Below are 16,915 nucleotides of genomic sequence, written 5' to 3'. Positions count from 1 at the left end.
AGGAATAAAAAAAGCAATAAACCGTTACACAGTGGACTTTGTCTATCCTAATATATTCAAACTTTAAAAATACAACTGAAAGTTGTACATAGTCAACATAATAAAGGTGTACATAGTCAAAATAATAAAGGTGTACATAGTCAAAATAATAAAGGTGCACATAGTCAAAATAATAAAGGTGTACATAGTCAAAATAATAAAGGTGTACATAGTCAAAATAATAAAGGTGCACATAGTCAAAATAATAAAGGTGTACATAGTCAAAATAATAAAGGTGGTTTCTGTAATTGGTTGTTTAAGAGAGGCAAAAGATATCAAAGGGAAAACATGAATTTTGAAAACAAACTGACAATGGCATAAAAAATAACAAACAACAGTAAACCAAACACAGCATAGAAAACGAGACTGAGCAACATGAAACCTACCAAAAACCAGGAGTGATCTATAGAAGGATAAGCAGATCCTGCTGCACATGTGGCAATCACCGTGATGCTTATGTAAATACCAACCCTGGTGACAAGTAAAACTATCTCCAGATACATCACTGGCAGAATCATTTTAATTCAGATTTCAGGTGCTCCGGAATTTTGTAAGATTAATGAAGAAATTGGTTGGTTTGGTGAAAAACAAATAAAGCTAAATGCAAGTTCACACATACAAAAATTATCAATATCTAGAGTAATACAATTTCATACTGCTGTGAATAAATACATGTATTTCAATAAGCATCCACATTAAACGTTAGCTTGTCTTCGGCTAAGGAGTGTGAATACCACTCTGATATAATTTTGCGTCTTTTCTTTAGAGGTCTAGTCTTGCTCATCATGTTTGCTGTTAAACTTGATCATTACCTTTGATAGTTTTAAGGGAAGAAGAGACATGTATTGTCGAAATCCGCATCTGGTGCAAGAAAATTGGTACCGTTAATTTTTTTTTAAGATAATTGTAGAAAAACCTATTGATTAACATCGTTTTTTAGGGTAAATAATTCAAATGAGTAGTCTTCTGAAAAAAATTTGTAGATCTTTCTTTGCTGCCAATTATTGGTATTAAACGTTTTTTTCTATCGATTATAGTTTTCAAGACCATATGTAAAAAAAAAAAAACCAAGAGCTTGTGTTCTTGTATGGGTCAATGTGCACCAATGAACATTGTAGACTAGCTGGATGGATGTTTAATGTCCAGTGGCAATAAAGTGCATATCCAGGACGAGAACATGATTAAGTATCAGATATGAAATATAAACCGTACTTTGTACTTGACTGACATGCTAAGCATTGAGTCCAGTCTTTGCTCTTATCTTAAATGCTGTATAGCTTAGCGGAGAAAAGGCAAATACCAATTTTCAGGTCTTGGGGGAACTTACTACTATGCCACTGAGGGGGGTTTGTAGTCTAACTGTGAATATGTTAATCAATTGTTTATCCTCCACACATAAAAAGAGTAAAAATTGTCATTTAAATGCACCAACTCATATAAAGGGTTGAGACAAACGATTTCAATGATTCAACTTATTTGTAGATGTAGATATTGCCTTGCGGATCATTTTTGCTCTCTAAAATCCTTTCTTTCTATCATATTAACAATATAATATAAAGAGTCCTTATTTATGAGCAATAAACCCTATTAGTAGTCAGCGTCCACAGTTATAATTGACAAAAAAATCACAGAGTAGGTACACATTTACTATAAAATAGAGGCAAAGGATACTAAAGGAATATTCAAACCCATAAGTTAAAAAAAATCGCCATGGCAAAAAAAACCCAATAAATTATTAAATAACAAATAATAATATACACAATATATCATAGAAAAACTAAAGACTAGTCAACACAAACGCCACTGAAAACTGGAGGCGATCTTAGGTGTTCAAAAAGGATATGCATAACTACTCTAGATATCAGCACAACAATGTTAAATCAAATTGTTGTTCTTCCCTCACCGGGATTTGAACTCATACTATTGGGATATCGAGACAACACGGCCTGCACTGTGTCCATCACTAACACTACGCTATGTAGAGAAGTTATGAATATTATATGTGTTTGAGCCATGAATTACCTTCATTGATGATTCAATGGATGGATGTGTCGTAGAGTTGTCACTTGTTTAGACGTACTTTATTTATGTGACTGTACATGCTGTATCATACAATCCTTTATTATAGATATTTTGCTAATCTGCAATCAATTCCATCATCATGTCTTATATATCATGTACTGTGTTACAACTCTAGATTCTACTGACGAGGAAAGATAACACTAGGCCTCCGAAAGCTAAATTATTAAGTTCAGTCTATATGGCTGAGTAGTCTATAGCGATGGACAAAGTGCAGGCGGTGTATAGTTTTAGTAAAGAAGATGTTCGGAAATAATCACAGATGATGCTGGATGCGAAGTAATGAGATTAAATCACTTGATCACATGGGTCAGGCGGGCTAAAATAAATAGGGGGTCTAGTTTAAAACTCTAAATTTGCACAAAATCAGCCATTTACAAGAAATCACTCTACTACTGGGTCATTATATGATTTTGTAAGAAATTAAAAGGAGGTAATGTTTTACCCAAGTAGTCAGATGAGCTAACAAGAGTGCATACTAAAATATCTAGCCTGCTGAATTGATAGGATTGTATTTGAAGTTGAATGCCTCAAAGATTTATGTCTTGATACATGTATTAAATAAACTTAGCACAATAATAAATGATCCACTAAATAAGGTCAACATTGTTTAACCCAATTATATTGAGATGTACACACCACAGTTGTTCTATACAATAAAGTTGGCTCATCAGTTTAAGTAACTAATAACAGACCTAATCACGATAAGTACCGATTAGCAGGTTATCTGCATGTTGATATCGTAAAATATCAGCTGTGAGACATAATATGAATCTTTTTGTCGAGTGAGCGTAGCGAAAAGCCTGCATATGATGTCAAGCAGCTGATATTTTACAATATCAATATGCAGATAATCTGATAATCGATTTATCGTGCTATATTTACGTGTTTCGGAAGTGTTTTCTTTGTTTCGCCAGCACACAAACGATGACTTGATAAGTTCGGGTCAAAGTTATTAACGTCGGTACAAACATTATAACGTCGCTGATATGTCCGGGTCAAAGTTATAAAGGCCGGGTCTATGTATTTGACGTCACAAAGACATGATACGGAATAATATTAAGAGCTGAACAGAGGGATATAGACAGAAGGACGACCGATAATATCAATATTGACCAAAGAATCATGATAAGCTGAGATGAACCCTGTCCCCAAAAACGTCAACCCCTATATGAGTCAATTTCCATAATGCGTCTAGAACTTGAAATAGAGCTAAACAAATGCATGTAATGATATTTGACATGATGCTATTTTAGTAGCTGACTGAACTTTACCATTTTAGTCTTGTTTTCGAAGGTAGGGCAGTAAACACTGAACCCGACATTGGCGTTTACAGGGTTTGCTCTTCTTCATATTTAAGATCACTGTTTGTCTGATCCTAACTTGCAATTAATAAGGGATACCAAAAGGAAATTCAAACTCATAAGTCGAAAATTAACTGACAACAGTACACAACACACAACATAGAAAACTAAAGGCTTATCAACACGAATTCCACCAATAACTGGGGGTGCTCTCAGGTGCTCCAAAATGGTAAGCAAATCCTGCTCCACATATGGCACCCACCATGTTGCTTATATTAATACAAACCCGGTGATAAATGTAACTCAGGTGGTAACATTCAAGGAACAAGGGACGGGATTGTAGTTACGAAAATAGGAACAAATCCGTTGTCAACTAAGAAACAGATCTTCCATAATTGTTAACCAACTCCTCATGGCAGTCTTAAAATTTACAAAAGGACGATTTGAACTTCACCACTTGGAACTCTTGCAATAAGTCGGAAAATTAAAAACTGTAAATATTTTCTTTTTTAAGAGTTAACATCATACCATCTAATTTATTCCATATTCCATCATCAGACATTGCTTTGCATTTTATTTTGTGAATTTTGATTCCATTTGTACTGGTTATATCTGTAATGTCTTCACCAAACAATCTTCTAATCAATGATGTCTTTCCAGCACCTTGTTTTCAAACAACTACTAAACGTATGTCTCTCTTTTTCTCAGATCCTGAGTCGAGTAATTTGAGGTACAAATCAATAGATCTTTTGTCAGCCATTAATTTTATTTCAGTTGGAACTACATCATCTACAAAGATATGGTATAGAGTTTTTCATAAATAAGAACATTATAACTTCACTTTTTTTTAAACTAAGTTTACACATTTCTCTTATTCTTACACAGTTTATCCTTTGCCTGACCTATTAATTATTTTTATTTAGACCACCTAAAAGGGACAACTGCTTCTTGTCAACATATACATTTGGGTACAGACGTGCGGCTGGGGTTTGATTAACACACCCAATGCATGTATAGATTTATGCTAAAATCCCTACCCATTCATGCATTTCATAAGAAAATCACAACCCATTTATATACATTTTTAAGCTATCATGCATGCATGAGTCATCTTATCTTAAGGCCATGGGATCCCTGATTTATATTAAGAGATAAACAGATCAGAACACTGTTTTTACAGACTTCAGAACAGAAGATTAACATGTATGACCCATTGACATATAATAAATGAGGGCACCTTGATGTATTACCTCCTTAAAATAACACACCATTGATATATTTGACATTCCAAAAACAGTGACCCATACCGGCATTTTGTGCGTGTAAACCTTTATATAGAATTAGATCCCACGTGTTCTGTAATCTTTCTGCATGTGTCTGTCATCATGTCAGGAGCATATAGTTCAGTGGTTTTCCTTTATTGCTGTATATTATATCTGGGTTTTTTTGTTGTTTATTTTGCTGTACATTAATCAGGCCATTAGTTTTTTCCTTTGAATTATTTAACATTTGTCATTTCAGGACCTTTTATAGTAAACTTTGTGGTATTTTTGTTTGTTGTAGAAGACTGTAAGGTGACCTGTAGTTGTTTAACTTCTACGTCATTTGTTATCTGGTAATCATACTGCATCTATATATTAACTATATCAACAGCAACAGTATGAATGGTAATACTTAAATGACTCTCGTTGGCAATTATACCACATCTTCTTATTGTTGTACTAATCACATTTTTAACAAATTGATGACACCACCAATACCAGGCCTAAGTAACAACGCCTTGACTTTGCCAAGGCAAAACAAAAGGTAAATATGATCTTTTCACACTTCAGAATACATTGTTTTCATATTAAAATATATCATAAATATTAATCTGATAACAATAAACATTTTTACAAAACCAAATACTTGAGTTCTCAAAAGAGAGAAAGTGGGCAAAACACAAACAAGAAAGCACACAATGTTGTGCTAAGCACAGTCGGAAAGCTGACCCCGGTTTGACCCACTTACTAAGAAAATAATGGAAATCAGGTGTTTGCCATATTTGGGCATTTATTTTCATTTACTACTAAACTGAAACACGTTGGTTTCATTAAAAAGGTCATAGCAAATGAAACCAAAGCATGCTGTTCGCTATAAATGACAACTGCGTATTTTCATAAGTTCTAACATAACATATGTTTTAATAAAATTTAATAATAAGAATACAACGCCTTCAAACGCGAGCTCGTCATGATCTGTCGAGGAAATATTTTTTCTGCAAAGAAAGTTCTTTCTTAACTTATGAGCTATGCTGAATTTAAATTATGTGGTTAGACTTTTTTCTGAACTGGCCAGTGTCAAAGTGCCACTTAATACGCTGTAATACGCATGTGCCACTTCAATCACCCAAACTTTCTTACGAAGCGGTTGCAATAGTTATTTACGAATTACATCCCTTTAATGACATTTCAAACAAATTAGAATAATTATTATCTTAGCACTATATGCCGTTATTTACAAATATTATTCGGAGTTTAGTATGATGATCATTGTCACTGAACCGGTATAGATATTTGTTTGGGCCCAGCTGAAGGACACATCCGGGTGCAGGAATTTCTCGCTGCATTGAAAACATGTTGGTGACCTTCTGCTGTTGTCTGTTCTATGGTCGGGTTGTTGTCTCTTTGACACACTCCCCATTTCCATTTTCAATTTTATAATTAAAATTATTGATTGAAACACGGTAAATGTTGTGTACATTTATTCACATGCATATTGACATCCATGTTTGAGACAAAAAAAATACAATGTCAAAAAATGTCTTTCTTTTGCGTTAAGTTCAAATAGGGTTTCATAAGGGGTGACAGATCTTTAGACTTTAAATAGTGTTTTTTTTTACTTTGAGATATGTATTATTTTCAGTATTTCTGTTTAATTTATTTAATGCAAGTTTATATTTGAAAATAGAAGAAAAAACTAAGAGACAATTCGCATAATTTTGAATGTATTTGTTTTAGGAAATCCAATTCGAATTATATTTTCTAACAAGACACATGCTTAAGACATTAATTTCTGACTCCAACAGAAAGTAAGAAACAGAAAACAGAAAATTTCTAAATTGCCGCCAATTTCATTTTCCTGCAGAATAAGGCAATTTCAGAATGGCGGGTGTCATGGATTTTGAAGAAGCAAATAACAATTGGTCTAGATCTTTAATGAAATGTACAAATTTTGAGAGTAGTGTGTAATACATGTGTAAGACTTTTCATGTTGATATAGAAAATTATTAATGTTTGATTCAGTTTTATTCAACTTTGCCACATAAGATACTTAACTCAGATAGTAGGGGAAACACCTTGTTTAAGTAGTTTTCATAATAGAAAGTGTTGTGAATTTACGTATTTTAATATGTAGCAAGAACACAAGTCTGGCGATCCCATTTTTTCTGATCTAAAAGCATGTTATTAGAGCTATCTTCTCACATGTTATCTTAAAATCATATGGTGTTGTTTTCTTTTTATCGCACAAAATTGGATTTTCCATGCATAATCTATACAAAATCTAACAATTTTGCACAACCTGTAGCTTGGAAAAAAGTCCTGTGACCCATACTTGTTATAATATTTTGGAAAAAAAGCATGATTAAAAACTACATTTTGACAAATTATAAAAAAATTCTATGGATTTTAATGAAGACCCCCATCCAGCTTAATATCAGTCCCATTGTTGTCTTTAGAAAGTAGTAACAACGGTCGTCTCTAGGGGCTTGCTTTTCGACTGAGTATACCTCCACTCTTAACTCAAAGTATTGGAAAACAAGAAGTAGGTGTCTGACGATCAGAAAAGTGCAAACACATTAGAACTTTAAAGTTCATTCAAAATATTGAAAAATCAAGTATCTGCAAGCAGGTAGTAAATATCTGCCATGTAAGCCTTACAATCATTCCATAAAAATATATAGTTAACCTTTTACTAAAAGTATCTGTGAAATAGAACTTACCAGGAAAACTAAACTTGAACCAATAAACAATGAAAATTGAGGTCAATAAAATAAAGGAGATGTGGTAGGATTGCCAATGAGACAACGATTGGTCACTGCAAGTCATTCAACGATGAGAAAAGCACACACCATATATAATTTGGCACAAAATACCCTGACATAAAAAGTTTAAATGAACTCTGCCAGACATACATGCTCACCATACCTTATTTTAAATACGTTGTATCAAATATAGATGACTTAATGCTTATAGTACCCGGAAACAGACCCTAGAATGAAAAAACATCGATAAAAGAACCATAAATATGAGGTCAAGGTCAGATAAATCCTGCCAGACATACTTGTACCTCTAACAATCATCTAATTTAAAATATATAGTTGACTTTTTGTTTACAGGATCAAATAAACAGACAAAACACAACTTAACATTGACCAATGAACCATGAAAATGAGGTCAAGGTCAGTTGAAAACTGCCTGACAAACATGTTCACCTTACAACTATTCTATAAATCATATATAGTTGACCTACTGCGTACATGATTCGAGTAACAGACTTAACACAACAACTCAACATTGACCAATACACGATGATAATGAGGTCAAGGTCAGATAAAAACTGCCAGACAGACATGTTCACCTTACAATCATTTTATACATCAAATACAGTTGACCTTCTGTTTATAGCATTTAAGATACCGACTTGACATCAAACACTTAACCTTGATCACTGAGCCATGCCATGATTGGAGTGTGATCCTTATATCTCACATTCTTAGACTTTAGTCGCATGTGAGACATAATTATTGATTTCTAACAGCGTTTATGTCAGCGTGTCATCTATACAATGGCTACCTTTTGCTTGGTGAAATAATTCTATCAAAGTGGAATTTTGCTTGTACTACAGCATTCTAAAGAAGACCATATAATTGGTGGTACTTACTATCTCGTGTATATCATATATTTGGTGTTACTTACTATGTCTTGTATATCATATATGTGGTGGTACTTACTCTGTCGTGTATATCATATATGTGGTGGTACTAACTATGACCTGTACATCATATATTTGGTGGTACTTACTATGTCGTGTATATCATATATGTGGTGGTACTTACTACGTAGTGTATATCTTATATTTGGTGTTACTTACTATGTCGTGTATATCATGTATGTGGTGGTACTTACTATGTCGTGTATATCATATTTGTGGTGGTACTTACTATGTCGTGTATACCATATATGTGGTGGTACTTACTATGTCGTGTATATCATATATTTGGATTGTATTTACTATGTAGTGTATACCATATATTTGGTGGTACTTACTATGTCGTGTATACCATATATTTGTTGGTACTTACTATGTAGTGTATACCATATATTTGGTGGTACTTACTATGTCGTGTATACCATAAATTTGTTGGTACTTACTATGTCGTGTATACCATATATTTGTTGGTACTTACTATGTAGTGTATACCATATATTTGGTGGTACTTACTATGTCGTGTATACCATAAATTTGTTGGTACTTACTATGTAGTGTATACCATATATTTGGTGGTACTTACTATGTCGTGTATACCATAAATTTGTTGGTACTTACTATGTCGTGTATACCATATATTTGGTGGTACTTACTATGTCGTGTATACCATATATTTGGTGGTACTTACTATGTCGTGCGTATCATATATTTGGTGGTACTAACTATGTTGTGTATATCATACATTTGGTGGTATACTTACTATGTCGTGTATATCATATATGTGGTGGTACTTACTATGTCGTGCATATCATATATTTGTTGGTACTTACTATGTCGTGTATATCATATATTTGGTGGTACTTACTATGTCGTGTATATCATAAAATAACTGTTACTTACTATGTCGTGTATATCATATATTTGAAAGGTGCTATAGCTCCATAGTTTATTATCTATTATAGTTATTAATCTTATTTCCAATGTTTTGATTGGTCTAACTGTATGATATTTTGTCCTTTTAAGTAGTATTTGGGGTATAAATAAACTATTTCGGGTCGAAGGAGCCTGTTTATCGCTAACCCAGCAAAAAATTATGCAATGCAACAAGAATATTTGTGTTTAATGGAAACTGTGTGCCAAAACCTGTCTTGCTGATCATTTTGGATCTACCATGTTTTAAAGATGTAAACCAGAAATGAAAAAAAAAACAAGATACTCAAACAAGAGCGTATCACTCGGAATCACTTATCATAGTCCGAGATAGGTCTGACATCCAACGGCTGTTTTGCCAGACGAGCTGGGTGGTGAAACAGCCGTTGGACGTCAGAGTAATTTCGGACTACACCTCGCAATGTTGGCACTGACATGGATATTTCTGTGTTGGGAGATTTAAACTGTAAATTTGTGACTTTTGAAATAGATAGAAGAACACCCTCCAATTCAATGTGTTTGCAGTGTTAATGAAAAAAACAATAAAACTTCCTAATAAAAACTAACCCAAAATCGTGTAAACAGGGCAAGGAGAAATTGATAGGCCCAGAGAAACTGTTGTTCGACCTTATTGACCTGGCTAGTACTATAGAGTGTTGGTGGTCTTCAGATCCTTTAGAATCAGGGACAATTGTGCAGAAAAAACTTTAAAATACTTTTTGGTATATAGACTGCATCCATAAAAGACTGCAATTTAATGTGAAATATGTCAAAATCCTACTATCAAAATAAAATCTATCCGATATTAAAATGTATTCATTCCCAGAGTGCATCTTAAAATTCACAGTAGTAGCTAGTTTTGATGAGAACGCATATCTGTCTGTTTGTCTTTAAGTTTCCAAGCACAGCTCTTAATATAACAATAAGGAGATGTGGTTAATTGCCGATGAGACAATTATCCACCAAAATTCATAAGAAGTAGATGTAAACAATTATAGGCAACCAAACATGCTTCAGCCATGAGAAAATGCCATGTTTTTTTAGGGAATTTCCAAAATTAATTGTATGGGGGGAGGAAGGCACCTGTATTCAAATTTGATGGGTTGTGGTTATTTAAGAAAGATTGCTTGAACATTTATATAAAATATCCAATTTAAAATGTATGCATGGTCATGATGGTGGGGTCAAATAAAAAGTGCCTTCCTTTCGTACCCCCATACATGTACATTCATTTTTGGAACAGTCGTTGGTGGAATTTAATTAAACTTCAAACATTGTCAAAAAAGTCTGTTTACCAAAAAGTTACAAACTGAAAGTATCAATTTAATAATTGTCATGTGTTTTGTAGGATCTTTACATTTATGAAGGTCACTAGTATATTGCCATTTTTAAGTCACATTTAACAGTTTTTTTTTTAATATTTGCTGCTGCAAGGTGAAAGAGTCTACAGTCGTATGCTTAGAGTCAGAATAATATATTCAAATGGGATAATAGGCCTTATGCATCAAAACATCTGTGCTTGTCCCTTTTATTTTGTTTGATAAGCGTAGCATGTATCACTTTTGAAAAAATAGATATCGCTCGCTCCTCTTGCAGACCACTTGCCTGTCAAAAACTCATTTATCAAGAATTTTTAAAAACAAAAAAAAAATCGCTCGCTCGCCCCATTTTTGTTAGAGCAAATATCCAAAGAACAATTGATCAAATTGGTGTGGCCTTAGACTGCGGCATTGATTTTATTGTGTCATTGTGCAATGCTGAATAAAAATATGAAATAAAAAAAAATATATATAATACCTGTACAGGTGCAAATAAAGATATACAAAGGTAAACATTTATGATTTAATATATTTCAACAATTCAATAAACATAACACTTTGTAAAACAAGAACATTTGTAATTATTAGATATTTGTAAAAAAAATATTTGGCAAAAAACTTGTAAAAGTCACAGTTAATATTGCAGGTATCACACAGGTGAGTAAAAAAAAACTCATTAAGGACAAAAAACACATTAAATTGTAATAAACAGTATGAACATAACACAATGAATGTTACTAAATTAAATGTTCAAAATAACTGGTCAAGCAACTATAACAACTGTTTATCTAGAATCTGCAGAATTTTTACCGGCAGGCAAGAGGATTGCTCAATAGTTCTGGCGTGTATGGTACACCTGAAACATTTTCGTACACACAATTCAACTTTGCAGTCGGGGAGCACTCATAGTCTTCTAAATGAGAGCATTTACTGCAGATGTTCTTTTCTGGTTTTATTAACTGGTGGATACTTTTTGTTCAAAATAAAAGTATTGATAAGACATAAGTTCAGCTTCAGATTGTCTTTTTTCAGGGCATCGGGTACCCCCAAACAATTGTTTCTCAATGTGCCACAGGAATAAGTATTTAATACTCCAAGTTCTGTAAATAGTTCTGGCGACACGTAATAATTGTCCATGTATACATGGTGACCATTTTCCAAAAGTCCATACCGGCTCAACAAACCAATAACCACTTTTGTGCAGGTTGTATTGCATTAATTCTCGCTAAGAATAAGGTCGGCTTGTTTAGAAATCTGCCCTCAAATCCTATGGAATATCCCCTCCTGGCTTCACACACTTGATAGAGTTTTATACTGAATTTTGTGGGCTTTGACGGATTATATACTTTAAATCTCAAGTTGCCTCATCAAAGTCGAGTTCTTTTATAGGCCAATACACATTAGCTAACCTTTCCGTAATTGATGTAACAATTTACAAATGGACAAATTTTGATCAAAGGGTCAAATCCTACCCGTCCCCTTTGTACCTGTCTCTTGTTATCAACCAGGTGCAAGTTGCTGTGGATAGCAAGAAAACAATCCCTGCTCATATAGTTCAGGAAGAATGGAGTGTCCATGACTTTGAATTTGACCAATATTGTTGGATATTATTGCGATGATTAGGGATAAAAAAACTCATTTCGTCGAGAGTGACCGGTTGCCATTTTTTTATGCGGCTATTTACTTTCAGACTTTCATCGTCATTGGCTTTAACCTTGGCAAATTTATTGGTTTGAAATACAAGTTCATTTATAAAATCATCATTTATAAATAATTTTTAAAAATCCAAAGGTTCATTACTTTGCATAACATTGTTTAATTTAGATTCATATGTAAACGGGGCAATGATTACATCACTGTCCTGACATGAGTCGACCATCCATTTTCGAGATTGTCTGGAAATTCCCTCTCATTCTCAGGTGAAAAGTCAAATATTGGCAGGTTTGCAAGTATGTTACGATTAATATCGTAAAACATTCAGGACTGAATCCCTCAAAATTGTCTTCACTATCGCCATCATCTGTATGCTGCAATCCCACTGACCCCTACATGGTAACCGCATAAACAGGCAAGTCACGTAAACAACAAAAGACGCGCATAGCAATCTAAGAGTTAACTGTACTTGCATCACTATTGGTTACATTGTGGCGGTCAGTTTTTATTGGACTGGAAAATGTCTGAGTGCCCTCAGGGAACCACCAACCTTCGGCAGGACAATTAAGATTGAAGTTAAAAGCACTTCACAAGCTCACAATTGGATGCAATGTAACAAGATTGTTTGGTGAAAATGGAGGCAGGTAGATCTTAACAATCAGAGCATTATTAGTCCTGAAAGTTTTTTCAGTCTATTGTGGTTTTCAAGATATAAGACAATTAATGTAAGTTACCCGTATGTACTATTTTTAACTATGGCAGCCATCTTTTGTCGTTTAAGGCAATGACTCCTTAAGAAGTCATCTTTTTTTTTTATTATTTCTACCCTGAAGTATCTTGGTTCTGCGGCATTTGATTTGTTAGTTTTATATTTCTTTACATTTTGTAAATTACTTTCTACTTGATTCATTATAAGTGTAAGCATTTGCAATTCAACACCATATCTCTCACAATATGTACCTGTAAGTATTCCATCACTTCTTTATACTGCCCCTTTTTTCTTGCTGCTGCTAGATCGTATGGAGTCTCACCCTGAAATACAGATAAATCTTTATATTGCTTTCATCTGATAACTACAAAGAAGACTTTTGTCACACATATCTTACAATTAGTATTGTAGCAACTGAGTGGTGTTTTTTTTTATAGACGCTAACCAGATTATATTCCTTCATTAAATATAACTGATGAGACGACATTCAGATATTTTTCACAATTGTTTGAAGACTTTAAATAGGCTTTTTACTTTTGTTTATAAAGTATATGAATAAAAGCTTCATTTGATCTTTGTAGTTTTCTTTCCAGTTTAAAGATCGGTAAATGCATCCTTATGTCTACATAAGGGGTGTGGGACTTAGGGGGTCTTCATTTTAAACTATCTTTTCTAATTTTTTAGACAAATTATTGATAGTCCTTTATATTTCAACACCCAAATATTATTCTCTAATCTTTATATTTTTGCACCCAATTCTTTTCTATTCATAAATTTGTCGCCCTTTTCTCACTATTTTCAATGTTTTTTTATTTCCATTCAAGATTTTCTAATCTGCATATCCCATCCAGACCCTCCTATATCGTTATACCCCTCCACAACCTCCTATATCTGTATATCTAATCCGCACTTCCGATATTTGTATAACCAATCCACACCCTCCTATATCTGTATACCCCATCCATATTACCCTATATCTGTATATCCCATCCACATCCTACTATATCTGTAAACCCCCAACACACCCTCCTATATTTGTATATCCGATTTACACCCTCCTATATCTGTATACCCCATCCACACCCTCCTATATCTGTATACAACATCCTGAGCCTTCTATATCTGTATACCCTATCCACACCCTCCTATATGTGTTTACCCATCCACACCCTCCTATATGTGTTTACCCATCCACACCCTCCTATATCTGTATACCCTATCCACACCAAACTATATCTGTATACCCCATCCACACCCTCCTATATATGTATACCCCATCCACACCCTCCTATATCTGTATACCCAATCCACATCCCCCTATATCTGTATATCCCATCCACATCCCCTCCTATATCTGTATACTCCATCAACCCCCTCCTATATCTGTATACCCCATCCTTAACTTCCTATATCTGTATACCCCATCCACACCCTCCTATAAAACTTATTCATATTTTAAATTCAATTCAAATTATCATATGACTTACACTATAGTCTTGAACAAAATCCATTTGACCAAACATACATCATTTTAGTGATTTATAACTTAATAGTTGATCACTGGTCATATATTATAAAATATTACCTCATGTGTTGTAACCAAGGGACTGGTACCTCCTCGTTCTACTATACATCTTGTGGTCTGTAGATATCCCTCCTTAGCAGCCCAATGTAAAGCTGTGTATCCATCTCTCTATAATATAACAAAATAACATGTAAATATTATGTACAATACTTTGTTATCAATATCAAAAATATACAACATATCCTACAACTGACATTAAATCTTGTCTGATAAACTGGACAATGTTGTGTAATAAATATAAACAAAATATATATCACATGAATCAGTGGTCAAAACTGAATAAAATGACCAGTCAAACTTGTATTTATATTGTACCTAAACAACAAATAAACGAAATGTTTTTTTTTGTGAGATGTCAAAACTTCCATCCAAATTGTTTTTGAAGAAATAAATAAAATATTTACATCAATGGATTCATTACCACTCTCTGAGTTAAATGACGTCATATAATCCTGACAAGTATTTGTTGATATAATGATTAAATCTTTTTGATTAACATGATTCAGAATAATGATCAATTTTTTTAAAAGTAAATTTTTCAAAGAAATATGAAAAAAAGTTACATTTCCAGATTTAGATTGAGGAGACAAACAAAATGAGACACCACTTGATATAATTCTGACAAATATTTGTTGTCAATTAAACCTGTCTAATCAACAACATAATTTTGTGTAAATTAAGGAATGTGATCAGAGAGTGAAGTGATAACATACATCTGTGATATCTGTGTTACACCGGCTGTCCAGGAGTAATCGGGTAATCTCCAGGTGTCCTCCCTCGGCAGCCCACATTAATGCTGTCTCTCCTAAAACCTGGAATAATACAACTGACATCAAAACTTGTCTGATAAACTGGACAATGTTGTGTAATAAATATAAACCTAATATATACTAGTATCACACGAATCAGTGGTCAAAACTGAATTAAATGACCAGTCACACTTTTAGCTATATTGTACATAAACAACAAATAAACAACATATTTGTTTGTGAGATATAAAAACTTCCATCAGAATTGTCATGTTAAAAAAAATATTTTGTAAGAAATGAATACAGTATTAACATCAATGGATTCATTACAACTCTCTTAGTAAAATGACATCTCACTTGATATAATCCTTATAAGTATTTGTTGATATAATGATTAAATCTCTGAGCAAAATGACATCTCACTTTATATAATCATAACACGTATTTGTTGATATGATGATTAAATCTCTGAGTAAAATGACATCTCACTTTATATAATCCTAACAAGTATTTGTTGATATAATGATTAAATCTGTCTGATTAACAGGATTCAGAACAATGATCAATTTTTTAAAAAGTAACTTTTGCAAAGAAATATGAGAAAAAGTTACATATCCTGATTTCGTACGAGGAGACAAACAAAATGAGACCCCGCTTTATATGATTCTTACAAATATTTGTTGTCCATTAAACCTGTCTAATTAACAACATAACTTTGTGTAGATTACTGAATGTGGTCAGAGAGTGAAGTTATAACATACATCTGTGATATCTGTGTTACACCGGCTGTCCAGGAGTAATCGAGTAATCTCCAGGTGTCCTCTATCGGCAGCAAACATCAATGCCGTCCATCCATTACCCTAGAATAATACAACCGACATTAAAACTTGTATGATAAACTGGACAATGTTGTGTAATAAATATAAACAAAATATATATCACATGAATCAGTGGTCAAAACTGAATTAAATGACCAGTCACACTTTTATTTATACTGTACATAAACAACAAATAAACAACATACTTTTTTGTGAGATATCAAAACTTCCATCAGAACTGTCATGTTAAAAAAAATATTTTGTAAGAAATGAATAAAATATTAACATCAATGGATTCATTACAACTCTCTGAGTAAAATGACATCTTACTTTATATAATCCTAATAAGTATTTGTTGATATAATGATTAAATCTCTGAATAAAATGACATCTCACTTTATATAATCCTAATAAGTATTTGTTGATATAATAATTAAATCTCTGAGTAAAATGACATCTTACTTTATATAATCCTAATAAGTATTTGTTGATATAATGATTAAATCTCTGAATAAAATGACATCTCACTTTATATAATCCTAACAAGTATTTGTTGATAAAATGATTAAATCTGTCTGATTAACATGATTTAAAATAATCAGCAATTTTTTAAAAAGTAACTTTCTCAAAGAAATATGAGAAAAAGTTACATTTCCTGATTTAGGTCGAGGAGACAAACAAAATGAGACCCCACTTTATATGATTCTTACAAATATTTGTTGTCCATTATACCTGTCTAATTAACAACATAATTTTGTG

At 33.0% G+C, this 16,915-nt stretch overlaps 1 protein-coding gene across 1 annotated transcript in view; it reads right to left on the bottom strand.

Moving 5' to 3' along the window:
- LOC139497868 (uncharacterized) overlaps positions 1–13,965 on the bottom strand; it is a 215,927-nt gene extending 201,962 nt beyond the window's left edge. Inside the window, exons 1-2 of the mRNA XM_071286107.1 lie at positions 13,876–13,965; positions 13,256–13,327 (exon numbers count right to left, since the gene is read on the bottom strand). Coding sequence (XP_071142208.1) covers positions 13,256–13,327; positions 13,876–13,965 — 162 coding nt within the window. The remainder of the gene's footprint in view (positions 1–13,255; positions 13,328–13,875) is intronic.
- Positions 13,966–16,915: the final 2,950 nt, after the last annotated feature.

The sequence above is a fragment of the Mytilus edulis genome, chromosome 12 (genome assembly GCF_963676685.1).
Source record: "Mytilus edulis chromosome 12, xbMytEdul2.2, whole genome shotgun sequence".
NCBI lineage: Eukaryota > Metazoa > Mollusca > Bivalvia > Mytilida > Mytilidae > Mytilus > Mytilus edulis.
This window is presented reverse-complemented; position numbering and strand designations above follow the sequence as displayed.